Here is a 15,877-nt window from a genome sequence, read left to right as displayed (position 1 = left end):
TTCGATCCCTGGTCAGGGAACTAGGATCCCACATGCCGCACGGCAACTAAGCCTGTGCGCCACAACTATTGAGCTCGTGTGCCTCAACTAGAGAGCCCATGTGCCGCAAACTACAGACCCTACGTGCTCTGCAGCCCACGCCACAACCAGAGAGAGAAAACCCACAAGCCACAACTAGAGAAAAGCCTGCATGCCACAATGAAGACCTGACACAGCCAAATAAATAAATAAATAAATATTTTAAAATAAATAAATAAAAACCAAACAAATACCACGAAATTTGGTGATGGTGTCACACCTGTGAATATACTAAAAACCACTGAGTTGTACCCTTTATTGTTATTTTTTATTTTTTAATTTTTATTTATTTATTTATTTTTGCAGTACGCGGGCCTCTCACTGCTGTGGCCTCTCCCGTTGTGGAGCACAGGCTCTGGACGCGCAGGCCCAGCCACTCCGCGGCACGTGGGATCCTCCCAGACCAGAGCACGAACCTGTGTCCCCTGCATCGGCAGGTGGGCTCTCAACCACTGCACCACTAGGGAAGCCCTATTGTTATTTTTTAAATATTTATTTTATTTATTTATTTGGTTGCGCTGGATCTTAGTTGCGGCTCGCGGGCTCCTTAGTTGCAGCTTGCTGGCTCCTTAGTTGTGGCATGCAAACTCTTAGTTGCAGCATGCATGTGGGAACTTGTTCCCTCACCAGAGATCAAACCCAGGCCCCCTGCACTGGGAGCATGGAGTCTTAACCACTGAGCCACCAGAGAAGTCCTGAGTTGTACCCTTTAAATAGGCAAATAGTATGGCATGCAAATTAAATCTCAATAAGCTGTTAAGAACAAACAAACCACACAAAATGAGAAAGTCTAGCCAAAATGCAGAACCAGTCAATTTACCACAGTATTTGTTGCCAATTTCAACAAAATGTTTGCTGGGTGAGGAAATCAAGCAGCAAGCAGTGTATTTTCTATTCATTATTGCTATCTGGGCTGGCATGCCCCTCTAGTTCCAAATGTCTATGAATAATTCAGAGTTGGCTATATTTAGCAAGAACAAAAACTCTGGCGGGGCAGGGAGGGATAAATTAGGAGTTTAGGGTTAACATATACACACTACTATATATAAAATAGATAACCAATAAGGACCTACTGTATAGCACTGGGAACTATACTCAATATTTTGTAATAATCCAGAAGGGAAAAGAAACTGAAAAAGAATATATATATATTCTTTTCAAGAATGGAAAGGTGGGGACTTCCCTGGTGGCACAGTGGTTAAGAATCTGCCTGCCAACGCAGGGGACATGGGTTCGAGCCCTAGTCCAGGGAGATCCCACAAGCCACAGAGCAACTAAGCCCATGTGCCACAACTCCTGAGCCTGCATGCCACAACTACTGAGCCCGTGCACCTAGAGCCCGTGCTCCACAACAAGAGAAGCCACCGCATTGAGAAGCCTGTGCACCGCAACGAAGAGTAGCCCCCACTTGCCGCAACTAGAGAAAGCTCACGCACAGCAACGAAGACCCAATGGAGCCAAAAATAAATAAATACATTAATTAATTTTTTTAAAAAAAAGAATGGGAAGGTGTTCAAATTCTGGCTAATGACATGGGAGGAGATACCTCATAGAGGGCTTCTGGGAAAAGTTTCCTCATTCCTAGAAGAGGGCTGCCGGATGAGATGTTCTCTTTTGCTTCTCTGGACGTGGCATCTGGGAGGGGGGAGGGAGGGGGGAGGGAGGGAGTAAGGAAGAAGGATTAAAAAAAATTTGACAATCCTGACATGCACACGCTGCTATATTTAAAATGGATAACTAACATCGACCTACTTTTAGCACAGGGAACTCTGCTCAGTATTATGTAACAACCTAAATGGGAAAAGAATTTGAAAAAGAATAGGTACATGTATATGTATTAACTGAATCATTCTGCTGTACACCTGAAACTAACAGAACATTGTTAATCAACTATACTCCAACACAAAATAAAAAGTTAAAAAAAATTGACAATCCTGGGATTGTATATAGCTATGTAAGTGTTTGTGATTCTTTGTATATTCTATATTTATAAAATCCTCAAAGGTGAAAAAAAATCCCCCAAACAAATTTAATTAAGAAAGGCAAAAAAAAAAAAAGAAAGAAAGAAAGGCAGAAAAAAACACATTCTTTTGGTAAAAACTTGGGAACTGAGGCTAACATCTGTATAATTACAAGTGGGCTCTAAGAGTTCAGAAAACATGGCTTTTTGTTAGTATGAGAGTTTTTAACCATTTAACTTTTTATTTTGAGGTAATTAGAGGCTCATAAGAATTTGCAAAAATATTACAAGAGGTCCTATGTCCCCACTACCCAGCTTTCCCCAATGATAACATCTTACATAACTATAGTACACTATAAAAACAAGGAAATCGACATTGCCACAATACAATTAAGTAGATTCTACACCTTACTGGGACTTCACCTGTTTGGCTGCACTGCACAGCCTGCAGGATCTCAATTCCCAACCAGGGTTGAACCCGGGCCACAGCAGTAAAAGCTGAAAGCGCCAAATCCTAACCATTTGACCACTGGGGAACTCCCTTTAATGTCTTTAAGTTATAAAAGCAATTTGCTCATCAACAAATTAATGGATAAACAAGAAGTGGTACATCCATACAAGGGAATATTTCTCCACCATAAAAAGGAATGAAGTACTGATACATACTACAACATTTTGAAAACATTTTGCTAAGTGAGAGAAGCCAGGTACAAAAGGTTATATATTGTATGATTCCACTTATATGAAATGACCAGATTAGGTAAATCCTAGAGATAGAAAGGAGATTGGTAGTTTTCTGGGGCATTGGGGAGAGGAGATGGGAGTATGTTCCCATGGGAATGGGAACCATTACCACAACAGTTATGGGTTTCCTTATGCCATGATGAAAATGTTTTGGAACTATATAGAGGTGGTACTTGCATAATACTGTAAATGCACTAAATACCACTGGATTATTCACTTTGAAATGATCAGTTTTAGGTTATTTGAATTTCATCTCAATAAAAAACATTTTTAAAGCAATTTGCTTGTTGTAGGGAAGTCCAAACATAAAAGTATAAGCAAAAATTGACAATTTTTTCTTCTCCCAGCTGCTCGCCTCTCCACATCCAATCCCACCCCACAAATACACCTTCCCTTAACCGCTTAATAGGTAACAGTCCATGTTTTAAAAAGCTTTATAACATACAGAGAGATACATATGTTTCCTTCTCTCCTGAATGTTTACTGAGCACTTTAGCCATGCCAGGCAGGCAATGTTGTACCTGATGGGAAACTCCATGGTGAATAAGACAGACTGATGGAATTAATTTTCTAGCAAGAGGTAGGCAGTAAGCATGGGAATGAATATGAATTTCAGACTGTGAAAAAATGTGAAAAAATAGAAGTAGGTAAGACGGTAGAGTGATGTGGGTTGGCGGAGGGCCAGGGTGGCTAGGAGAGGTCTCTGAGATGAGGACACAACATGTGAGCTGAATGACAACAAAGTAGAGAGGTGAAGATCTAGGGAAAGAGCATTCAAGGGAGAGGAAAAAAAGCTAGATATCTTTACAGAAACAGGAGTGTCCTAGGTACATTGATCCACTAGGTACATTGTACACATATTAGATATCTTGCTTTTCCCCTACTTTGCCATATATTATACATGTATTTCCATGTTGGCCTCTCACTCTTTTTAATAGATGCATGTTATTCCATAAGATTGATATACCATCACTTAACCATTTCCCTGTTGATGGACATTTAGGTTGCTTCCAGTTTGGAGCTACTGCAAAAAATGCTGGAAAGAACAGCTTTTCACACTTGTGTTCATATTTCTGTAGAAAACATCTCGAGGAGTGGGACTGCTACATCAGTGTCCATTTGTGTGCACGTATGTTCACCCACTAAAAGCCTGGGACAGCTTTGACTTTTCATATCAGTCTCATGTTAAGAAGTATAAAAGATAAACTCTTAGGTTGAAAAAACAAAACAAACTACTGTGTATTTGATTAAAGGTGCAAATGCTGTGACTCTGATTTAAAGGCAGAATAACTAAGCGGGGGCTTGGAAGACCACAGATAATGAGAGAGAGAGAGAGACAGAGAGAAAGAGAGACAGAGACAGAGACAGAGACTGAGACTAGGAATGCTAGCAGGGGGGATTTTCATTGGAAGATGGGAATATCTGTGGTAAAATGGCTCAGACTTGAACAAGCATAGCTTTGCAAAGTTAAGCTGTTGTCAAGCTAACCTTGTGTGTGTATCACAGGGAATAGCAGGATGTCCTTGGAAAACTCTCTCTTAAAGTTGACAATCCTGTGTCTCAACAGCCCCAGATGAGTGTAAAAGGGCAGTATCGTCCCAGACTCCCTACTGATTCCTGCATTCAACATTTATTAAGAATGTTTTTTATGCCAGGCATTATACTGGACATTACAATATAAAGAAGATGAATAAAAGATTCTGACTTCAAGTTGCTCAGTCTTAACACAACAGTAATTATCAAGACATTGTAAATCAACTATACTCCAATTTTTAAAAAATAAAGAAAAACGTGGGGAGAAAAAAAAAGAGCTTCTCCCTTTCCTGCTTGGAACAGTGTCTCTACTCTGGCAGGTCAAGGCTTTTGAAAACAGAGAGGATTCTTTCCTGAATAATTATCCTATTCAGGGACAGTTAATGACATCAACTTTTCTAAGCTGCAGTCTTAGCAGTTTCTTTGTCCCTACAAAAAGCACCAAAAGAAACTCTGCTAATTTAATTAGATGTGAAGAACTAACCTATCAGAGTGATCACCCAGTGCCCTCCGGGTGATTCCTCTTGAAGTATGGTATCTGATGACAAGGGTTGAAGAAGGACAGTGTGGTCCACCATCTGAGTCATCTGCTTGTTTTGACACTTTCTTAGGAGTAGGTTGGGGAGAGCAAATCTTGAGTCAGAAGTCACTTTAGGCACTTTATTTCGGACACATTGTGTTTTCTTCTTCTTGTGACTCTGAGTCAATAGCAAGGCAAGTCTCCTATATGTGAAAGAAGGTCTGATTTTTATATCAATCATTGGTAAATTCTCTAAACCTGAGGGCAATCACTTAATACCAACTTGAAAGAAGGTCACATAAGAAAGATCCAGTGGGGTCTTCAGAGAACTATATTAATAGGCTGTAAGCAGATTTTTGTATTAATCAGAGGAATTAATCCTCTGTTGTGGGGAGGAAAAAAATATCAATGTCCAGAAGATTTCAGGGAGCATGAACCACAGACCTGTCGAGAAACTTAAAGCCTTGTGATAAATGAGGTCACTGGTTCCTTTACATTTAAAGGGCTCAATTTCCCAAGTGTTACATGTTAAAGAAACAAAGCATCCATCAAATTTGCTAATTTAATATTAAACACAATTTCAAACCACTTAGGACTGGTTTTCAAAGGTAACTGACAGCTTTGTTTATGATTTGTCTCATTAGCCTGAGTCCTCTTTTACCTTTAAAATAATGTTTAAAATTAAAATTAATATCTAGATCTAGATTTTGGACCTTAACATAAGGTTGTTAAGAAACATTCTTTCTGTGTTCCCCCCTGTACTCTGTTATTTCTAGCTAACAGGTTAGTTGCACTCTGTCTAGACTTCTTGCAGGAAAATATCAACAATATGTTTTTCTCTGTCTTGGGCTCCACAAGAGTGAATTAAAAGAAAACAGGTACTTTCCTACTTTGAGCAGTTGGGTCTACGTATTTATCTTTTGCTTTTTTTCTTTTCCCATGTTTACGGAACCGCAACCTGGCAGCGTGAGATGCAGTCAATCAAGCATTTCGGGAAAACCTGAGCAAATCCGACCATTCAAAAGAAAACCACTTCACCTGGAGGTGTATAACGACGCTGGACGCACAAAAATAACCCCGTCAGTTGGGTCCAGCTGGCTACATCATGGAATATAGCAATCTTCTGTTTAGTTTTCAAAGCCCTTGGCCAGGAGGAGGAAGGGACGGAAAAGTTTGAGTGAAGGCTTTAAATGACTAGTCATACAGACAGTGAGTCATTGTAAGTTTCCAGTTAATAATCCCTCTGCCGGGGTAGAACCTGGGCCGGAGCGCTTTATGAACCACTTTGCAGTTTTAGTGGTAATGGGTCACGGTTTTATTGTCTCTTCCACCAAATGAATACAGAAAATGAAGGACGCCCTGCGTCGCCTTCGAAATGTAGGGCAAATTCTGCCTGGGGGCGGGGAGTTGGAAGGTGGAAAGAAAGAGAACACTGTACGGAGGCTGTAAGGCAGGGAACGCAGAAGGCTGGTGAAAAGAGAAAGAAGGAATTTTCAGGAGTTGAAAGCTTTTTTCTCAACGTTAGAACTGCTGTTCGTTTTCCCGCGCCCTGTGTAGAACAGGACGGAGCGGGACAACCCCGCGAGCTGAGAGACTCACGGTCCGCCGCCCCGTGCCGAACCACATCAGGGTTCGCTCCCACCCCTGCCCCCACCCGGTGACAGGTGGGGCCGCAGAGCTTCGACCAGACCTCCGCCTACTCGCGCTGCATGCCGGGAGCCGGCGCCGCTTCCGGTTGCTCCCGGCCCCGAACTCCGACTCCCGTCGGCCCCCGGGAAAACCGCAGCGGGGTCGCGCGGGTGCTGCCGGAATTCGTAGTTCCGCCTTCTGCCGCGCTTCACAGGCGGAAACGGTGTTGACCGGGGCCGCGAACTACCGAGGCGAAGGTACGGGTAGCGGCGAGGGGTCAATCTGCTCCGGGCGTGGGGTTGGCGCTGAGGCGGTCGGAGGTGGTTGGGGCTGGGTGGGAGGAGATCCGCTCGCACCCACGAGGAGGGTTGAGCCGCTGCCGCCGTCGTCGTCGCCGCGAGTGCGGAGTCAGGACTGGAACTGCTGCCGCGACGACACCGGGGATTGTGCCACTAGCCCCCGGGCTTTCTGCCTCGCCGCTTCCCTGGGTCAGCGCGGCCTGCTCCTCCCCGGCCCATAGCCCCCGCCTCCATTTCCCGCCCTCTCTGTACCACACACACGGCCCCCCCGATCATGGATCCTGGCAGTGGTGGCGGCGGTGGTGGCGGTGGCGGTGGCGGTGGCGGCGGCGGGAGCAGCAGCAGCAGCGACTCAGCACCGGACTGCTGGGACCAGGCAGACATGGAAGCCCCCGGGCCGGGCCCGTGCGGCGGCGCCGGCGGTCCCTTGGCGGCGGCGGCCGAGGCCCAGCGTGAGCACCTCAGCGCGGCCTTCAGCCGGCAACTCAACGTCAACGCCAAGCCCTTCGTGCCCAACGTCCACGCCGCCGAGTTCGTGCCGTCCTTCCTGCGGGGCCCGGCCCAGTCGCCGGCACCCCCAGCTGGCGCCGCCGCCAACAACCACGGAGCCGGCAGCGGCGCGGGAGGCCCTTCGGGTAAAGGGCCGGGACGCGGGGCAGCCCCGGAACGCGGGAGGTAGCCGGGCTGCGAGGGCGGGAGCAGCCGGCCTGGGGGCCGGAGCTCACCTGGGATGGGGCCCGGGATGGGGTCGAGGGCGCGCCTCGCCAGGCCGGGGACGCGTGGCCGTGGGGCCGGGCGGCACGTGGGGCTCTGACAGCGGCGCCCGCTGTCCTGGGTGGGGCGGCCCCGGGCCGGGGAGGCGGACTGCGTGGGCTGACCGTGGCGGAGGGCCGGGTGGGGCGGGAGCAGGGTGCCGTGCACACCGGAGGGACCTGGTGTCCGCCCCTCCCCCCCGGGGCCGCAGTTCCCCGCTGGAAGTGGGAACCGTATGGGACGGAGAGGGGGACTGCCGCGGGTCAGTGCCACGAGGCCTAGAAGCGAGGACAGATGGATCCAGGAGGAGTCGGCCGGATGGGCGTTGAGAGAGATGAGGAGTTGGGAAGGACGACTGGTCGAGTTTTCCCTTCACCTTGGGCCTAGGCGAGAGAGCGTCTCTCGCTGCAATTTCTATTACTTTAACTGTAATTACATTTAACATATCTACGGCACCGAACCGTCCTGAAGGAATCCCAGGATGCATTGCAGTCTTGCGATGGGGCAGAAACTGTTGGCTATCTATAGATCTTTCTCACCCTTAGCATTTTGTAAGCTTGTGAAGTTCATAGTGTCCCAGAGTTAAGAGTTCCTCACTTAGCATTAAAGTGTGTAGGAGACTACGCTGATTTGTGTGCCCTTCTTTTAAAGTGGGATTTGGACTCTTCTTAGTTGGTGACACGTTTAGAATTTTTATTGCGTTAAAATCGTTTGCCTTATTTAGGTTGCTTGGTGTAACTCACTCTGTGCTTCTGTGTCGGGAATTAGTCTGTTCAGACACCTGAGCATTTGTTATAACTTCTTAGGTGTCACGTGCCGTTTTGACCATAGCGAGTAGACAGGCTTTCTGTGGTTTCAAGTTAAGTTCAGTCTTCAAAACTCTTTGTGTATTTAGGGGTGCTTAAGTGATGGCATGCTTTCAGGTACTGATTTTGTAGGAATGTCAAATGAGTGAACTTGATTTTAAAGTTCTATATTCTAGCATTTCTTGGATAAGTAGACATTGTAAAAGTGCTCTAGGAGTTTAGTTTCTTCAGAGCCTTTGGCTACAGTTTTCTCTCTAGAGGCAAAAAGTGAGTTTGGGGAAATGTTTTTGGGAAGTATGTCTGTGAGCACACAGTTCGGATTTGCTTGTTTTATTGACTGATATTTCTTTTACTTGTGTGAAGCCGTTGTAGTTTGCCCTTTGAATAAGGAAGCTTAGCTTTGCTTTGGGCCACATAAACTAGTTCGCTTACTAACTCCTAAAAGTGCCTCTTTCCCCAAACCTTATCATGAAGTTTGCTTTTATCCAGTTATTTTATTTTTTGGCTCTCCCTACTAACTCTGGAGTTGCCAGTCATCAAGGGACCATCGTCCTTAGAGCAGTGGTCTGGAATGATGGTCATTCTTGAGTGAGTAGGCATTGCCTCTTATGTAGAAGGACTGTCTTTTCTCTTCCTGGTATTTGCCAATTTGCAGTTTTAATCCTTGCTCTGTGACACTGCTAGAAATTGGAGATGTAAGAATGTGTAGGAAAGTGGTTGTCCTTACCTTATGGTCCCTACATTGTGGTCAGTTTTTTCTTTTTTTAATCAGAAACCTATCATGGTGTTACTGACTCTTATCAGCTGCTTCTGCAAAATGCCAGTTAATGTTAAAACAACAATAGCAGCAACAACAACCCATCCTCTGTAGGGTGTCTGTTTGGAAAAGAATGGATTTTCTAAATTGAGGTCCAGAGTTAATGTGGCACAGTCTTGCATGTTCCAGCTCATTCAGGTCCATAAATTACCAGCATCAGAGCAGAGAACTATGCTTGCAAGAAGAAGGGAAAAAATTGGAAATAGCACTTAGGTTGAAATTTACAAAGGGGAAACCATAAAGTTTGCAAGTTTTTTATACTGGGGAAATGGACTGTAGGGCTAGCATGTTTTCTTCTGTTGTTAACCCATAGCTGAAATTGGTGGTGGGTGTGTTTTTAAACTAGATGCCAGGGGAGCTCTTGAAGGAGTCTAGAGGTAGAGCACTAGAATGAATGACTTTTAAAATGAATGAACGACTTTTAAAATGTGTGTGTCTAGGATGAGTATCTGTCTTTCTCTGGAAAGAGGCTAGTTTTCTCTTTTTCTCTCTTCCTTTCTTTTTTATTTATTTATTTCTTTTTTCTTTGAAATAATTTCAGTGGTGCTTTGAACAGCAGGTAGAGGAAGATGCTTTGGCACAAAGAGTCATTCACTTTCAGTGGCAGGCTGCTGGTTAATGCTTATATCCAGCTATCTCGAGTCAGAACTTGGGATTCAGTGTTGACCTTGGATCTCTTTGAAAATTTTTAATATAGGTTTCCAGAGAAATGATTAAGTAGAACTCATGTAGGTGTAATTAAGTATAATTCACTTAAGTGCAGTTCTCTACAGATGCAAGTAAAATGGCTAAGTGATGGTCGTTTAGAGTCCCTGAAATGAATGAAAATGTAGACCAGGGTTGTGTGTGCTAGAACAAACATTTTCTGTGATCGAATGTACTTATTTTCAGTTCCAGTTTGCACCAAGTTCAGTCTTGCTCAGTCTTTTTTATTGTGAAATGAGAAACAGGTTCAGCAATGTTAATCAGGGTTACTTGGTGTCTTGGTCTGTTTGGGCTGCTATAACAAAATACTGTAGACTTGGTAGCTTGTCAGCAACAGAAATCTGTTGCTCACAGTTCAGAAGCCTGGAAGTCTGAGATCAGGGTGCCAGCCTGGATGGGTGAGGGCCCTCTTTCCTCTTCTGGATAACAGACTGCAGACTGACTTCTTTCTGTGTCCTCACAGGGCTGAAGAGGCAGAGGAGCTCTCTGGGGCCTCTTTTAGAAAGGCACTAATCCCATTCATGAGGGCTCTGCCCTTATGACCTAAGGCCTCCCAAAGGCCCCACCTAATACCATCACTTTGGGCATTAGGATTTCAACATACGAATTTTGGGAGGAACGCAAAACATTCCAGCCGTAGAATCTGGACTTTTAAACACTGCCAGAGCTTCTAAAGTAATGGTGTAGAGTTAGTAGAGTTCTTTCTGTCATCCCACCCTCAATGCCTCTCAAAACTCTGCGGTTGTAAAATGAGTATAGGATAAAAGTAGCAGTCCCCAGTGAGCCCTTAGAGGGGGCTTATCTCCCCAATATAACGAATTATATTGAATTTTAAAGAGAAATGTTCTGTTTTGTAGTGTTTGGTTTTTGCTGAATGCCTTGTAGAGGAGGGACTTTTAAAAAATGATTGTTATGATTCACATACCATAAAATTCACCTTTTAAAAGTTCAGTGGTTTTTTAGTATATTCACAAAGTTGTGCTACCATCCCCACTTGGTGGATGCTTGTTAATCACTGAATTTTCCCAAAGGTGACCTCCTCAGGGCCACCAGAGTAGAGAAGATCCAGAGACAAAGTAATGGTTGTTTTGTCCTGAAGGGCTCTTACACTTTATGTTAAAGAACACCAGCTGACTGATAGTTAAGTTTACATAGATGATAGATGTGGTTCTCCACTTGACACTTGTTTTTCTTTTCCTATGTGACTGAAATGCCTGCAATAACAATCTAATAGAAAGGATTTTTCAGATGGGACAGTGAATGGGATAAATGGGCTGAGGAGATTAGAGAAAGTATTGTTCCTGGAGTATTATTTCTTTTCCTACCTTGACTTACTGATTATTAGAGGTCATTCTGTTTTGGCTCTTGTTTCATGATTTTACATGTTGGAACGGCTCAGGTGTGAGGATATAGGGGACAAGTGAGGGCATCCACTAGTGCTATGCCATATTGAGCAGCTGTTTAAATTGTTAGAAATTTTGATTGGGAATAAACCTTCTTTATTTTTCATTTATTTATTTATTTTGCCACGTCAGTGCATGTGGGATCTTAGTTCCCTGACCAGGGATGAAACCCGTGCCCCCTGCATTGGAAGCGCAGAGTCCTAACCACTGGACCGCCAGGGAATTCCCATGTGAATAAACCTTTAGAGCAGGTTTTATTCAGTGGTTTTTGCTTTTGTGTGTGTGTGTCCTTTGTTTATTTTTCACCTTTTCTGGAACTGTACTGCATGAAAAGATAACAATTAAAACGTATCACAGGGCTTCCCTGGTGGCGCAGTAGTTGAGAATCCGCCTGCCGAGGCAGGGGACACGGGTTCGTGCCCCAGTCCGGGAAGATCCCACATGCCGCGGAGCGGCTGGGCCTGCGCGTCCGGAGCCTGTGCTCCGCAACGGGAGAGACCACAACAGTGAGAGGCCCGCGTACCACAAAACAAACAAACAAACAAAAAAAAACGTATCACAGCGAGTTAGGGAGATATTGTAGAGAACAGATTTTAGCCTTTTTTTTTTTTTTTTCTGGGGAGGAAATGTCTTAAAGTGTTAAAATAGCATTGTCTTTCTGATTGGAGAGAAAGGAAGGAAAAAGAGATTTGATAAACTTTTGGGGTGAGTTAGCAGTATTAGAATGAAATTTTTTGAGATGTGAATCTCTGGTTTTGCTCAGATATATGTATAGCAATTAGTGAACAGACGATTGCCTGCCTACAGAAGGCAGGATGCTGTGCTAGGCACTTGAAGTGGTACCACCAAGATGGAGAACTGGTTCTCAAGGAGTCTAAAAAGGGATCAGATAACCAATTTATTCTAATGGAAGACACTTCTTGGTAAGAGGGCCAGGTGCAGGGTGTAGAGGGTTTTCAAAGCTAAGAAGAATTGTTCACAGGTACCCTTATATAAATTCAGTCGTGAAATCTTAAAACCAAAGATCTGTTTTCTACTAAGTGTTCTTTGTGAATACCATAAGATTGAGGGTGGGTTTTCTGAGCTATAATTAACATATAAAATTCATCCTTCTTGTGTTTCTGTACTTTAAGTTTGTTAGAAATTTGCTAGAGTAGAGCATCAGTCATCTTACACTACTTGTAAGTAGAGGCTTGTTTATTTCATATCAAACAGCAGTGAGTTACTGTGATTCTGGCTTTCTGTTGGGCATGTTAATTTAGAATTTCATCATTCTATTCACAGTTCTTAGAAATGTTGGGGAAGCAAGAATTTGGCTACTAGTTGAAGGTCCTTGATTGAATTTTAAAGAGAAATTTTAAAGAGTCCTCAGACTCCTTTTTTAGCTGTCAGTTGCTGATTCATACCAAAGCTTCTTAAAAGTTGTGTCCTTGTTTTCAGTAGATTTTAACAAAGCGTGGCTGGACTACAGATGTGTAGTTGGTTTTTTCCATAAATGACTTTGTTCTAAGGAAACCTAGTCGTTACAGTACTCCAAGTTAAACCAGTGCCCATTATACTCTACTTCCTAGGTGAGAGAAACACTTAGCAAGGATTTTTTGAGCATCTTTCACTAGCCTAGCTTGAGAGTGGTCACACCAAATTCCAGACCACATTCTGCCAAAGTAATTTTATGTCACTTCACTTGAAACAAAAAAAGCATACCTTAGCAAACTACTATGTATAAAATAAACTACAAGGATATATTGTACAGCACAGTGAATATAGCCAGTATTTTATAACAACTATAAATGGAGTATAACCTTGAAAAATTGTGAATCACTGTGTTGTACACCTGAAACTTATGTAGTATTATGTATCAACTCTACCTCAATTTAAAAAAAAGTGTGGGGCTTCCCTGGTGGCGCAGTGGTTGAGAATCCGCCTGCCGATGCAGGGGACATGGGTTCGTGCCCCGGACCGGGAGGATCCCACGTGCCGCGGAGCGGCTGGGCCCGTGAGCCATGGCTGCTGGGCCTGCGCGTCCGGAGCCTGTGCTCCGCAAGGGGAGAGACCACAACAGTGAGAGGCCCGCCTACCACAAAAAAAAAAAAAAAAAAAAAAAAGTGTGTACCTTAGAATGTCACTGGGGAAATTTCCCGGTTGACTAGTTCTACAGAACTCCAGTGGGTTACTGTACTGCTAAGTAGTCTGTGTCCATCTTCTTTGCAGAGTTTGGTTGCACATGGGTGTTTTTCTGTTTTCTTTGTACTTTTTTGTGGTATCTGATAGGATAGGATAGATATCCTATCTGATAGATAGGATATAAATCATAAATAAGACTATCTTTTAGGTTTGTTTGAAAAAGAGGGGAATTTTAGTTACTCTACAGAAAAGCCTAATCAGGTTGATATGTGGCATTGTTTTAGTGACTGAGTAAATAGGTTCTTAGAAAATAGGTTCTTAGAATGTTAGGGCTAGAAATGACCTCGCAGTAATACAATCTCATTTTCAGATGAAGAAACTGAAGCCTAGAGATGCTGAGTGAATGCCTAAGGTCACTCACAGATTTAAGTACACAGTTGAGTCTAGAATCCAAATTTGCTAGCGCTGATTTAGTGCCCTCTCTGCCACACTATGCTGTTTAATAATGGGGAGAAAAGGGCATGCCTAGAGCTAATTACTACAACCAGCATGGATTTTCTGAGAGAGTGGCCCTGGAATTTGCTTTTCTTTATTTCATTCTTAAAAGTTTTTATAATTATTATGGGGCTTTGAAATGCTCATAATAAATTTATTGAGCAGTTACCACATGGTTAATATGCCCTTATCTTCACAACAACCTCTTGAGGTATAGGTACTGTTGACCCATTTTTACAGATAAGAAAATTAAGGTTCAGGGAAGCTAAATAAACAGGTGAGGTGACATCCATGAATAGATGGAGGAGTTAGGATTAGAATCTAGGTCTGATTTCAAAGCTTATTCCTAGTAATAGTAACTCCACTAGTTTCCTTGTGATTGGATATTAAAAGATCTTTTTGGCTGAGACACTTTTTCAGAAACTGGGCCTATGAGTTTGTGCACTATGGCACTGTCTCCATGTTCTTTCTCAGTAGTAGCTGGGTGACATTGTCATAAGTAGGTAATGCTCTAATTTAAAGTAATATTTTGAAATTACTTCATACATTTTAGGAAATCATGTAGAATACATTAAACAGCTCTGTTCACCACTGTCTATAACATTGTGTGTTTTTATTTTTAGAGTGTTAGGTAGTTAAGGCAAAACCGGGGACACCTGTATATGTTCTGTGGGCTTTTCTTTCTGATGTCTGCCTTTACTATTTAACAGTTGTCTGTGGGAGAAAAATGCCTCCGCGTGCAGTTTTGGTAAGACTATATGGTCACCTGTGTGCTAGAGAATTTTCGTTTTTTATTCAAGCTGTACTTTAACATCTCTTGGATATTGTTTCTCTAACTCCTTTCTTAGAAAATTGGCACATATAAAATTGTTTTTACTCTACTGAACCCTAACGGAAACTGCTTGAATTAATTCAGTAAAAATTAACTGTATATTTATTCTATACAGTGCACTGTGCCAACCTGTGGAGATTACGAGTAGAGAAAAAAAAGTCTCCATATTTCAGAAAACCAGTCATTCTGGCAGTCCATAATCTCCTAGGGAACAAGAACTAAACTATGTGTGTGGGTGGATCTATAATTAAAAGAAGGGTCATATCCTAGAGGAGTTCAGAAGACAGCTCATTAGCCCTTCGGGGGTGGTGGGGTTGACTGGGAATGGGACAGAAGTAGAAAACCAGATAAGGCAAGTTCCTACTGCAGTTGAGGAGACTAGAACTGTGTACATGTGGCTATTTAATTTTAAAATTAAATAAAACCTAAAATTCAGTTCCTCGGTCACAGTAGCTACCTTGCAAGTGCTTTAATAGCCACGTGTGGCTAGTGACTATCATCACAGCACAGATAGAGCACATTTCCATCATTGTAGAAACTCATATTGGACAGAATTGTCACACTGTTTCTCACTTCCACGCAGTGTAGGACACTTGTGACTTCTGTGACGGCACTGAATTGTTTTTATTTTTTTACTTTAATGAACACACCATTTAGCTAACAGACATAAGATATTTTAGTTAGCATGGCTATTTTAAATATCTGTATTTAGTGTGTAAAGAGGATTAGAGATTGGTTTTATATCTAAAGCAGAGCAGATTTAAATTGCTTATTTATGAAATATATGGATTAAGCACTTTTCAAGAATTGGCCATATGTTTGTGTTTAAAACATGTAGCGGAATTAAAACATGGCTTTCATTACCTGCCACATGTATGTTCTTGACTAACTTGTGCTGTACTGTGAACTGGCAAAATAGGAGTCTCCATGTTGAAGTCCTTTGATCCATAATCAAATCTTTAAAAACTTTTTTATATTCTTTTAAAAAATCAAGCTGAAATCCATATAACATAAAATTAACCATTTTAAAGTGAACAATTCAGTGGCATTCAGTACATTCAGTGTTGTAAAAAACCATCACCCCTGTGTAGTTTCAAAACATTTTCATCACCCCAAAAGGAAACCTGTACCCATTAAGCAGTTACTTCCCATTCCCCTTTCCTTCCAGCTTCTGGCAAC

At 42.9% G+C, this 15,877-nt stretch overlaps 1 protein-coding gene across 2 annotated transcripts in view; it reads left to right on the top strand.

Moving 5' to 3' along the window:
* The first annotated feature begins 6,712 nt into the window (after nucleotides 1-6,712).
* The window catches only part of GSPT1 (G1 to S phase transition 1), a 31,092-nt gene continuing 21,927 nt past the window's right edge, over nucleotides 6,713-15,877 (top strand). Inside the window, exon 1 of one of the 2 annotated variants that reach the window (XM_059038676.2) lies at nucleotides 6,713-7,398. In XM_059038676.2, the coding sequence (XP_058894659.1) occupies nucleotides 7,038-7,398 (361 nt within the window). In that variant the 5' untranslated portion in view covers nucleotides 6,713-7,037. The remainder of the gene's footprint in view (nucleotides 7,399-15,877) is intronic. The other variant, XM_059038677.2, reaches the window with a different exon arrangement.

Source organism: Kogia breviceps, chromosome 14, assembly GCF_026419965.1.
Source record: "Kogia breviceps isolate mKogBre1 chromosome 14, mKogBre1 haplotype 1, whole genome shotgun sequence".
Lineage (NCBI taxonomy): Eukaryota > Metazoa > Chordata > Mammalia > Artiodactyla > Physeteridae > Kogia > Kogia breviceps.
This window is presented reverse-complemented; position numbering and strand designations above follow the sequence as displayed.